General features: G+C 47.3%; 1 protein-coding gene across 2 annotated transcripts in view; it reads right to left on the bottom strand.

Annotated features, from left to right (window-relative positions):
* The window catches only part of BAG1 (BAG cochaperone 1), a 570958-nt gene extending 558399 nt beyond the window's left edge, over nt 1–12559 (bottom strand). The window contains exon 1 of one of the 2 annotated variants that reach the window (XM_069620543.1): nt 12376–12559. In XM_069620543.1, coding sequence (XP_069476644.1) covers nt 12376–12409 — 34 coding nt within the window. In that variant the 5' untranslated portion in view covers nt 12410–12559. The remainder of the gene's footprint in view (nt 1–12375) is intronic. The other variant, XM_069620544.1, reaches the window with a different exon arrangement.
* Between the last annotated feature and the right edge of the window lie 416 nt (nt 12560–12975).

Here is a 12975-nt window from a genome sequence, read left to right as displayed (position 1 = left end):
TGTTTCAGGCACAGCCAATTCGGGTCCCCGCTTCTTTTTTCCAAAAGCTACACAAGGCGATCTCCAAACTCATATTGAATAATAAGGCTCCATGGTTAGCTCAGAGTACGTTAATGACCCCTGTAGCTCGGTCTTCTGATTTTTCTGAAATATTATGAAGCTGCACAAATCTGGGCCATGAAAGACTGGTGTGCGGAAAATACAGGGAAAGATGGGTCCAGATGAAGAGGGCCCTGGGCGGGCCACGGCTTGGAGACAAATTGTGGTTGCCTAAACAAGACAGACCCCCCCTGCCCCAACATGCACACGATCCTGGCTGAGGAAGTCTGGCATACAACAGTTAAGAAATATCAATTGATGGCCGCGATGCTGATTGCACCATGACCAACGCTCTCCCGAACCACAGGAACGTAAACTTATAAGGAGTACTTGCAAGCCCTCCCCAGGCACGAGAAGTATTGCATACAGCTCCTGGGACTAGCAGAACCAAGAGGGAAGCATTGGCATTCACTACCGAAATATATAGTAGCTGCCGACCCAGGGAGAAATATTGCCAGAGGCCACCAACGCTAGCAGGAGAGCAGAGCTTACCGGCCTCACACAGCTCTTTGCGGAGTGACAGCAAACGAGGCGCGGAGGAAAAAACAGACGCCAAGAACGGGCACGGAACGCCTCCACCAGCCCACCACTCCTCCCCAGATCTAGTGAGACGTAACAGGGCAAGACGCTGCCTAGCCCCCTTTGGCGAACCCGGAGGCACTTGGCCGTAATAATATCTAAGAGCTGCTGATCTTTGACTGCAGCTACAGTCCCCTGCTTGGGTGACAGGCAGCCCGCAGAGGACACCAGGGGCGGCGAAGCTCCGGAGCTGGCACAGCAGCGCATAACAAACAAACAAGTAATCACAGGGCAGGAGAGCGCCAGACACGCTCGACCCAGGCACCCTAAGCATGGCGGAGGGTGTCCTCTGCTGATTCCACCGAGCGGACCTATCAACCTGACGGGCAGCAATTACAGCTATCACTGCAAGATTGGCCCCAAGCAACAGTATGCCCCCCCCCCCAGGACTACCAGGGAATTCACATATAGCGCCCTGTCTATGTGCAGAGTGGGGAGCGGCTAGAAGACATCTGCACAGCCTGGAGGCTGCAAGCGAAGGGGAAGGGGGACTAGCTCACCCCAACATCGGCGCATACCTGCCCACCCAAGGACGACACACAATTACAGGGGCCCCGGACTGTGGGACCTTAAACTGATCTTCCCTGACAGACACCGAACTGGATAAGTGAGCAGCAATCATCTAGGAAGCATCTCGAGGGGCGAGGGCAGCATTGCTGGGGGGCCCAGACACGACAGTGATTCTGCAGGCACTCCACCCGTATCACAGACGCAAAGCAGAAGACCGCCCACACACTCAAAGGCTACCTTGCCCCAGTCCGGCATGAACTGGGTGCTGTAATGCTTGTGTGAAATGTGAGCCAGAAGAACATGGCGTCAGTGCGCAGCCGTTTTTGACACTCTTCTCCCATAACGGTAATAAAGCCTGCGTCTTCGCAGGGCTCTGATAATAAACAAGCATTTCAATAGCGAAAGCAGAGCAAGGTCACATAGCTACATAAATATTATCGATGAGTGGGCTTGCTGTGAAGAATAGTTATTGTACTGTCCACTGAAGGACAAATACAGTGAGGGAGTCGGAGCGTCCTGCAGGTGCATTTTAAGGGGTTCTGGGAATTAATGCGAGGAGAGGGGCGCTGGGTTTTTCCACCCTCTGTCCCTTCAACTTGTGACCTGCTCTTCGGCTGAGGGGAGACACAACTGAGAAGGGCTGGGATATGACCCCATAAAGGAGAGGGCATTGCGTGGTAGAGTTAGTTAGAATTTGGACTCCCGGGTGATGAAGTCTCGCTGAGAGGGAGGACAATTCACCTCAGACCCCGTTAGCACGAGTGATCTCTTCACCTACATGCTGAGGTCCAAGCAGTGTCGTAGTGGCCAAGATGAAGGTGTCTTCGACTTCTTTACTAACGGTGAAGCCAATTATATCTATATTTCTATATATCCAAGTGTATGTTCCTTTATGTATGACAAGTTCATATATTCATATATTGAGTGAATAAAGGGCCTGTAACGAGCCATTTGTTTTACTATAACAATTAGCCTATGTGTGATTTCTTGCCTGTCTGAGTCCAATAACTTGTTTTGCAAGGGGGCTGGGGAAACGCAAGTGTAGGTGTTCTGCCCACGTGGCCAAGCAAAAGCAATACAGGTGCCCAGGCGAGTTGCACCCCTAGCAGCATCCGGCAAGACCCAGAATGCCCCCATTGAGAGCTCAAAAGCACGAGTCAAAACGCCACCCCAAGACACGAGGAGAATATGTTACTGTCTGCTCAGGTGCGGGGGTCGCCACTTAGGGCTTTAAGCGGGAGACGGAAGAACCCAAGGCCTGGATCTGATCCCACCACAAAGTCCGAGAAACACGCAACCAGAGGCAGCGTAGTAAGCCCCAAGGATGTAGGCACGTAACTCTACTACCAACGATGTCGAAATCTAGGGGAAAAGATCCTAAATCCTTGGCAAAAACCTCTAAAAAGACCCAGGCAGGGCCACTGGTCAAGATATGGGCCAAAGAGGCGGACCTTCCCGGGGGTCTTCATACAGCAGACATGCCCCCAGAACCAGGGGAAGGCCCCCACGCAGTAGGACACGACCGGCCTGTAACTCAGTCCCTACTCAAGCAATTCTTCAACGACTTCGGAGAAAGATAACGTCCACGGTACAGAAACAAATGGACGTCCTAAGGGAGGATTTAGCGGAGGGCCTGCAGGAGATAAAGAGAGACACCAACAAAATGGAAGAGAGGGTGGAGACTAATGAAAGGGCGAACCAGGAGCTGACGAAGATGCAAAACAAACCGATGCCCTGTTGGAAACTCTGGCGACGGCCACCCACAATCCCGAACTGCAAGCGGAGGACCTGGAAAATAGGTCTAGGAGGTCCAGTATTTGCATCAAATGCCTTCCGGAGGACATGCAGGACCAAGACCTTGCAGAATTAGTAAAAAATATTGTCAAAGACCTTCTGGAACCCGACGCCGACCTGGCGATAAAATTCAGTAGGATTCACAGAGTGGACCCCCGCAGACAGGAATCAGGCGCGAGACCAAAGGATGTGCTGGTTGCATCCAGGACTACACCATCAAGACCAGGCGCAATCAACCATCATTAAGGGGAGGAGAATGGGCCCAATTTTAACCTTCCTGAGGGACCGGGAGGTCCGCAATAGATGGACATTCCCATTCAGGTTACTCTGACTAGCAGGGAAAGCAACATAGAATTACGTTGTTTGAACAAGGATCTACCCTCCTGGGCATCGAACAGGAGCGCCAGTCGCTAGCCCGCTCAGCGGCCTCTCAACAAAACATCTGCAGACCCTGGGACTGGACTACAGTAAGGCCCAAGAAGGGGGAACACCGACCACTCCCCAGAGGCCCTGCACCAGGAAAAGACCAAGACAAAAGCAAGTCCCCCAAGGGCATCCTCAACTGAGAACGCACCGTCCTGGGGGCCCACAGTTCGACATCTCGCCTGGGGAGGGTGCAAGTTTATATTTATTAAATTTGTATATAGCAATTTACGCCAAAGCGCTTTACAGGAGGACAAAAGGAAATACAACAAGCATTACATAACATTTGAATCAAGAACCAGAAAATAGTATAAGTAACCATTTACACTAGTGAAGTAGTTGAGCAGAGGCTGCAGGAGGTGTGGAGGGGGGGGAAGAGACTGAAATGAGAGGAAGTGAAAGATGTTAAGAAGGTGAGTGGAAGAGATAGGATTTTAGAGGAGTACGGAAAGCAGAGTAGGAGGAAATAGAGCGGATGGGAAGAGGAAGGCGGTTCCAGTGGAAAGGGGCGAGTAGTTGGAAAGAGCGGAAGCGAGATGGGGCACAGGGTGGAGGAGGAGGAGTTAGTAGGAAAAGATCAGCAGAGTGGAGCGAGCGTATAGAACATGAGGAGGGAGGAGAGGTAAGGAGGGGCAAGACCCTAGAGGGATTTGAAGGTGAGACAGAGGAAATTAAATTTAAGCTGGGAGTGAAAGGAGAGCCAACCTAGTAAAGGAAAGTGAAGAAGAGATGGAGTCATGAGGAGAGAGAAGACAGAGAGAGTGGATAGCAGAGTGGTAGTCAGATTTGAGGGGGGGTTAGGTGATTGGAGGGGAGACCGAAGAAGAGTGGAGCAGTAGAATAGTCTGGAGAAGATGAGGGAGGAGATTAAGAGTTTAGTAGCATGGAAGGTTAGGAAAGGTCGAATTTTACGGATGTTATAGAGGTTATCTGGCAACAAGAGAAATATGGTGAGAGAGAAAGAGAAAGAGGAGTCAATATGAAGACCAAGGTTACGGGCATGAGGAGAGAAGGAGAGTTGGGAAGGGGAAAAAGAGGATGAAAGGAGGAGGGACGGGGGGAAGGAAGTGTGTTGTCAGGGAAGAATAGGACTTCAGTTTTGTCCGTATTCAGGGTAAGGAAGTGAGAGGACATCCAAGATTTAATAGCAGAGAGGCAAGAAGAGAGCTTCAGATGGATGACAGAGGAGAAAGAAGAGAAGGAGAGGAGGAGCTGGGTATCATCTGCATAGAAATGGAGTGAAACACCAAAGGAGGAGATGATAGGAGCTAAGAGGGAAGTGTAAAGTGAGAAGAGAAAGGGGCCAAGGACAGAACCTTGGGGGTGCCATGGTTGAGAGGATAGGTAGGGGAGGTGTGGCCACCCCAGGAAACTGAAAAGGTGCGGTTGGAAAGATAGGAGGAGAACCAGTTGAGAACAGTCTCTTTGATGCAAAGGATGAGGGAGAATTAAGGAGAAGAGGGTGATCGACAGTATCAAAGGCAGCAGGGAGGTCAAGGAAGATGAGAATAGAGGAGTGCTTAGAGTAGCGGGCAAAAAGGAGCGAGTTGAGAACAGAGATAAGAGCAGTTTCAGTGGAGTGGAGAGGACGGAAACCGGATTGGGTAGGGGCGGGAGAGGAGAGAATGGTTGGTGACAAAGGTAGAGAGTTGAGAATAGACAATACGTTTGAGAAGTTTAGAAAGGAAGGGTAGGAGAGAGATGGGGCGAAAGTTAGATGAGAGGTGGGGGGGAATCAGCTGAGGGTTTTTTGTTAATAGGATTGATTGTCGCATGCTTAAACAGAGGATAAAAGGTGGATGTTGCTAGTGTTGAAGAAAGAGGTAAGATAAGGTAAGAGGAAGGTGTAGATTTTAGGAATAAGAAGTAGGAATGGGGTCAGAAGGGGAAGCAGTAGGATGAGTTTTAGATAAGAGGCTGGTGAGTTCGGATTGAGTAATAGGAGTGAATGAGGATAAGCTAGAGGGTGGGGGAGGAGAAGGTGGAGGGGGGAGAGTGGGAAGGGGATGAGAGGATGACTTTGTTAGAGAAGTAGGTAGCGAGATCAGAGCCGGTGGGGTGATCAGGGTTAGGGGGAGAGAGAAGTCGAGTTAAGGTTTGAAATATACGGCGGGGGTAAGAAAGATTGAGAATGGAGAAGGTCAGAGAAGTAGGTTTGTTTAGCGGAATTGAGGCAGGAGTCATAGAGGGAATGATAAGAGAAGTATGCAGATTGGTTGGAAGGGGAGGGGTGTTTGAGCCACCATCGCTCAAGATGTCTAAGAAGGCGACGCATGTAGGCAAGATGGGCAGAGAACCAAGGTTGAGCAGGTCTGCGCTAAGGGTGGAACGAGCAGAGAGGTTAAAGAAGATTGAGGGTAGAGGTTAAGGTGGAGGAGACTTCGATGGCAGAGAGAGGATAAGTGGGAGAGAGAGGGGAGGGAAGAGGAGCAGGAGGCAAGGAAAAGAGAAGGATCGAAGTTGCGTAAGTCCCGCCGGAAAAGGGGGGTAGAGGATGGTGTAGATGGAGGAGGGGAGGAGGACGGAGTAAGGGAAAGGGAAAGTAAGGAGTGATCAGATAGATAGTTGGGTAGAGCAGATATTGAAGCAGTGAAAGAAGAAGAGGTAAGATGAGGTCAATAGTGGAACCGGATAGGTGAGCAGGAGGAGAGGGGAGAGGGGAGAGGAGTGAGAAGGTAAGAGTCAAGGATGGATAAGAGGAGAATTGGGAGGATTAGCATAGAGAGGGAGATTGAAGTCGCCAAGTATGGTGAGTGGGGTGGGACTGGGAGTGATAAAACTGAGGAGAGTCTCAAGATCATCATAGAAGGAACCAATGGGGCGGTATATAATGAGGAATGAAATGGCATGAGGAGAATTGAAGATTTTATACATAAACTCAAAAGAGGGAAGGGTAGGGAGAGGAGTGGGACAAGGAGAGGAAATAAAGTTGGGGCAGAAAAGAAGGCCTAAGCCACCACCCCGACCAGATGGTTGGGGGCCATGGGTGAAGGAAGAAGAGGAAGAGGTGAGAGATGCATAAACAGAAGTGTTGTGAGGAGGGATCCAGGTGGCGGAGATGGGGGGGGGTGGAGCACACATGGTGCAGTTAAAGTAGTCAGCAATGGAAGGGGAGAAGAGAGGGGGGCTTTAGGCTAGTGAGAGAAGTAAGGCAGGGATACTGAGGAGATTGGTTGGGTGCTTAGGGTGAAGTACAGATTGCAGGTAAGGTGGAGAGAGGGCACAAGGCGTAGTACACCTGAGGAGGCAGGAAGTTGTGGATTAGTGGGTGCAGGAAGGTAGGACCATTGCAACAGGGGTAGAGTACATTAGAAGTAGTCCACGTCGCTGATGAGGGAAGTTAAGTAATGTTAAGCTAACAAGACAAGAGGGAAAGGGTGGAGGAACCAAGGGGTGGCCCCAGGTCAGGGCCGAAAGCTAGATTCCTACCAGAGGAACATCCATGCAACAATGGGTACCAGTAATAATCTCAAGATTATATCCCTAAACGTTAACGGCCTAAATTCCCCAACCAAAAGGAAAAGAATAGGGAGATACCCAAGACGGGAACATCCAGACATAGTACCCTTACAAGAAACACACGTCCCTAACTACTATACTACTTCTCAGCCCTCCCAGTCCACGTACCAGACGCCCTATTCAGGGCTATCCAAAAAATGACAAGCAGATTTGTATGGAATATTAGAGCTACGAGTAGTCGCTAGAGTCATGAAACTGCCCACCTATAGAGGCTGGCTGGGGGAACCAGACTTCAAGGCTTACTACTTGGCAGCCAAGATGAGAGTTATCTGGGACTGGCAAAACGAGGATCGGTAAAAGATATGGAGGCCAATGGAACGGGCAGTAGCAGGGAAGGAATTGGAAGGGATACTCTGGAAACCCAAAGCAGCTAGACCACCCCGAATGTACAGTAGTACAGTAGCGCTATCCTTTCTCTGGTGGGAGACTTGTGGGATGAGGCCACAAAGCGGGCACATATCACATCCTACCCTTCGCCTTTCACGCCGATATCTGAAAATACACAATTCCCCCCCGGGATACAAAACTTCCACCTTTACTAACTGGCAGCTGGGGGGGAGGTGTCAAAAGATCAGAGACATGTTCGAGGGGAACCAAGTCAAACAATTCGACCAATGTAAATCAGACTTCGCTTTGGGGGAGAGGGAAAGATATCCCTATGCACAACTGAGGTACTGGTTACTCCATCCCACCATGAAAGAAGCAGGGTCTCACCAACTAACTCCCTTCAAAAAATACCAGAGCACAGACCCCAGGGACACACGCGCAACTAAAATCAGGCGAAGATCCATCCCAAAGGCCCTACATGAAAAGATGCAAATCATCCACGGGGCACACAATAGAGGAATCGGAGTGGTCAAAACTATGGGCAAATATTCCCAAACTCACGAGATCCCTCCAAATATGGGAGATTTGGGTAAAAGTGCTCCTTCTGTGGCACTTAACGACTACAAGACTCCACAAAACGTACCCGAGAGAATCGAAATACTGTTGGAGGGACGGAACGTGGAGCCACATATGGTGGGACTGTCCCAAAATAGATGGATATTGGAGGGGCATACAAGAGGCGATAGCGCAAGCGCTGAAGGGTCTCTGGAAGAACTTCCTTCGAAACCAGACCGCAAAAAGTACGTTATGATGATGGCGGGCGAACTTGTGCTGGCGCAAAAATGGAAGTCCAAGGACCCTCCATTGGAACACGAATGGGTGGCGAAAATCTGGAACTTTACAGCCCTAGAATGGCTCACATACTCCCTCCAGTGGGAACACAGAGTGTTTCGCACAGACCGGTCGAGGTTATTGGACTTCCTACAAGGGAGAGCCGGATGCCCAAGGAATATGCACCTCCTTGGAATAGCAGAATAGCCGCCAACGGAGTTAGGGCATGGGAGACACCCCGAGGACTGAGCGAATGTTTGCCACCTAGCACTGGCCCCAGATACCGAGGAACAGATTGATTTAAGGAAACATGTCAGTTATGGACTACCGTCGGACCAAAAGGAGGGAGTTAAGGGAGGGGCACACCCAGGGTTGAATTGTTATGTTAAAATGCAAATAAAAAGTTACTTTACATTTTTTTTAAAAAAAAGGTAATATCAATTGATGACTTTTCCCTCACCCCTGACGCTACTGTTCCACAACCCGCAGTTTACCCCAGGCATTCGTTAATTGGAAACAGGCCGGTTATAATAGACGCAGAGATATGTTTCAAGGCAATGATCACAAATCCTTCATACAATGTAAACTAGAACTTGGACTTGAATCTGGCAGGTTTCAATATTTTCAGGTCAGGCACTGGATACTGCTCCCCCAATTAAGAAAGCGACAATTAGAGACCTAACTCCATTTCAAAGATCTGTGGCATCCAATCCAGGAAACAAAGCCCTAATCTCAAAATTGAATACATTCATTGCTGACAACTCCCAAAATAGCACTGAAATTATAAACACTGTTGGCATCTGGCACTGGGGGAGGTGGTATCAGTTGAATGTGAAAAATGATGGAAGGATATACCCAAACTCATTCCGGTCAGTTCAAGTTAGAGAATTCTGGTACAAACTAAATGACACAATGGCACTACACACCAGCCAGTCTACACAAAATGAAGCCATCATCTCAGACATATGCTGGGGAGAATGTGGAGAGACTGGGGATTGGGCTTACATATGGTGGAGCTGCCCAGGGTTGGTAAAATACTGGGAAGAAATGAAAATACATATGACACAAATATTTGGGCTACAGCAGTCCAGGACTCTCAGATCTTGCCTTTTGGTTGTATTGAAGCAGACCTGCGACGTAGCTCTAAAGAAACGTGCAAAACCTTTGCCATACTACAGCTAGCAGCTTTACTGGTGACCGCTCAAAAATGGAAATCGAAGGATCCGCCTCAATATCAGTAAATGGCTCTCTAAAGTTTGGAACTTTTTGGCATTTGAATACTCCATGCAAGGTAAACAATCCAATTTCACTAAAAAGACTGGGACATGGTGCTCAACTTTCTCCATCCTTAACATCCCCTATTGCCCTCAGAAACTTAGAATACTGGGTATTGCTTGATCCTACGACATTGCTACACATGCCATGAATGTTGTGAAGGGTGAGGAAGGATGAGGGTTAGGGGCCAAAGATTTTTTTAAATGTTTGTAGTTAATCAAAATGCCAATAAATTAAAGATGTCACAAAGAACTATTTGAAGATTAGTAATTTAACTTAACTTGGGAGAAGCAAGAACCCAGGGCAAGGGAGCCATCCTCCTGTCTTTAGTTATCAATAGTGGTAGAGTGGGCATATTCTTTAAAGACATTCACTGGCGAGCACCTTAGTTCATTTTGTTAGGTGGGGAATGCCCCATAGAAGTAGGCAAAGATAGGAGTTTACCCTTTTTCTTTAATAAACACGCACTGAGAAATGCCCAATAAGAGTCTGTGTCCTTCTTCTGACCCACCACAGTAGTTAAAACAAATAACATGCATGTCTGTTTACAGTTGCAGAGCCTCATTGGGGGTTAGTGAAAGGCAATATTTTGGAGCCAACACTCACAATACCTTGCTGATGTGGCTTTGAACTGGAGGTTTATTTCCAGCAAGGGTTACCGGGTGGCGGTGTGGCATGTGTGACTTGGCACAAATGGAATATTGCAACACACAAATTGCATCGAAGTAATTTACTTCATTGAAATGACATGGAAGCGTGGACAGAACAGAGGAGATGCAGAAAAGAGAAAATGCAGAACTCTGGGTGAGAATACAGGGGTGAAAAGGCAATTTCAATTACCACAATGCTCTCTGTAAAAGGAAAGGTCTTGGAAAAAGGTGATCTAACACGTACCATAACTCAAGTATGGCTTTATTTAGAGACTAGCAGGTGCACCTGTGCTTGGCATGGTAATTCCTACTTCAGTCCTAGTTTGCAGGTTATTTATTTTATGAACTGAACCAATGCTTCTTTGTAGGCAATATTGCTAGTCTTTCGTGTAGGAGCTTGTGTGAACAAATTGCCTTTTTCCAACTCTGGAACAAGCCACATTAAGCGGACCATGAGAAAAGCATGAATCCCATAAATCGGTTCCAGCTACTTTGAGTTTGAGCAATGAGATTGCGCAGCAACATTATTAGTGTCCCGATCTACAGCTGATGCAGCATCGACCTCAACATAAGTGTTGTACGTATAGGAAGGAAGCATATAAGCTTGACGTGCACGTACGTGTATGGATGAAGCATGTAAGCTTCGTACTGTTGAGATGGCATACATTCAGCGCTTCCGTGGGAAATGAAGTTTCTGTAATTATCATGAGAGATTTGCCACTATGTGACTGACAACGTAGTTGCGGACACTATTGAAGAGACATGCACCGTTTCCTGTCACCCGCATTACTACAAAAGCACTGTATTGTGTCACCCGCATGACTTCAAAAGTGGGTGCTGCTAACGTCAGCTAGAGTGCGGATAGTGTGGAAAGTTTAGAAACAATGAACTGCTGAACTTTAGGAACAATTAACGTAGAACTACAGCAGAACTATGGCACAAAGAGCCATGTGGCAGGGGTAAGCATTGCAGACCGCTTATAAAGCAAATTAGAAAAAGAAAAAAAAAAATGTACATGGTATACTTTTTACAATCATGGAACCTACCCACATGCCAAATTCCAGGTTTACAGCATGTTGGGATGTAGGATGAACATATTGAACAGACACACACATCCAAGCATTGCAGACCGGTTGCAAAAAAAAAAAAGTGTAAACATTTAGATTTGATACTTTTTACATTGTCTTAACCACGAAACCTACCCACTTGCCAAATGTCAGGTTTGTAGCATGTTGGGAAGTATGCTGAACATTTGGAACAGACACACATCCACATATCCACCCATTTCCCTTTTATATATAAAGAGATTATTTGGCCACCAGGACAGTAGACTTACAATTATGGTATTTGGTCCAAGGGTGCATGTCTTAAATGCAGATCCTGTACAGCATAGACTTGGCTGTCACTGCAGCTGTCAGATGGGCATATGTCTCTTCAGAACCTGCTCTGTGCATCTGCCATGGAGCTTAAGGGGAATCTGATTGGAAGATTACCCTTTCAGAGATTAAATTACCTGCATAATAGTAATACAAATCAAAATATTTGGGGCTTCTGCACCCTTGCCAGGTGGCAATTGCTCGCAGAGAGCTATTTATTTAAAATCAGAGCCTGAGAGATGTATTTATAACATGCAGACTTAGCTCAAACAACACCTCCTGGGACTATACTGAGTAACCAGAAATACATGTTTGCAGAGTCTCATGATGTTTCATTTGGGTCAGGCTGCGCCTTCTTTAGGCCATGCCCAGTATTCTTTGAAGGCCACGCCACAATGTTGGAGCCCCGCCCCTCGATTTGACTTAAAAACTGATATTAGTATTTGACTTAACTATAACAAGACTATCAGGTCTAAAACAAACGTGTGTGCAAGTTAAAGATAAAGCGTGCCATACAACAGATGTTTGAGTATTATGGTGGCCTTGTTGATTGCAGTCCTTAAATGCTATTTGCCAAAGGGTTAATAAACCTTTTAAATACAGCAATTGGTTTGCCTGCTGGGATGCAGCTGGGGAGGTTTTTGCGGGGCGTGTGTTCTACATGAAGCAATAGGTGGCAACTGATTAAGTAAATTTTGCTTACAGGATTCTCCTTACGTTTCTCAAGCACTTAAGAGCTCCTACGAAAAACATGAGAAACTGCATGCAGGAAGAAATAAAGGTCCTTTTGTTTTAAGAATACAAAGTAAACATTCAGCCTTATTCCGTCCCTAAGAAAGATGCCCAATGCACCATACCGGTACACTGTGTGAACCAGTGACAAGCGATGCCCCTCATCGTAGCATCCTTCCGATTGACTGCAACCCGCTGTAACTGTGCTGCTGGCTGGGGCCCTCCCTTCACACTGCTCTTCAAGGAGGACAATGTCTTACCGTAAGACACTGTCACGGTCACCGAGTCGGACATAGTGTCCTGCGGCTGCTGAGTTGTTGCACCCTGTAGCTCGGCAGCGGCGACTGGTGTTCTTCGCCCTGGAGATGTCACTGTGGGTCAGGAACAGTGAGACATAGAAGAAGGACAACAACTGCAAACCGGCGGCAGAGAGGAGGAGTAAGTGGCAAGAAAGGACTAAGATAGATCTGATATCCAAATCTAGCGGCCATGGTGGAATTGAAACCATTGTTGAACAATGTTGTACTATAACTTTTAATTCAAACCAAGGGTTTTCTCCTGGCACCTGCTAACAAATGCACCTGGGCTGATTTGATTGCGTGCACGATGATTGAAAGAGAAGCAGAGCTGTGTGTCGCAGAGAGTTCTAATAAAGAACTAGAGAGTCAACATTCTATGTCTATTGATAGCACAAACTGAGGAAGCCGTGGACGCCATGCAGATGGAATAGAAGCAATAGAATTCTCAGTTTTTCCTATGGAGGAGGCTGCAAAAATGTGCAAAAAGTTTTTTTTTTTTACTGCTTTGTTAATGTACAAATAAACCCTAGTTTCATAAAAAATACAGTGCAAGTATAGTAT

The sequence above is a fragment of the Ambystoma mexicanum genome, chromosome 5q (genome assembly GCF_040938575.1).
Source record: "Ambystoma mexicanum isolate Mex_15411 chromosome 5q, UKY_AmexF1_1, whole genome shotgun sequence".
NCBI classification, from domain to species: domain Eukaryota; kingdom Metazoa; phylum Chordata; class Amphibia; order Caudata; family Ambystomatidae; genus Ambystoma; species Ambystoma mexicanum.
Note: the sequence above shows the minus strand (reverse complement) of the source record. Positions and strands in the feature narration are given on the sequence as shown.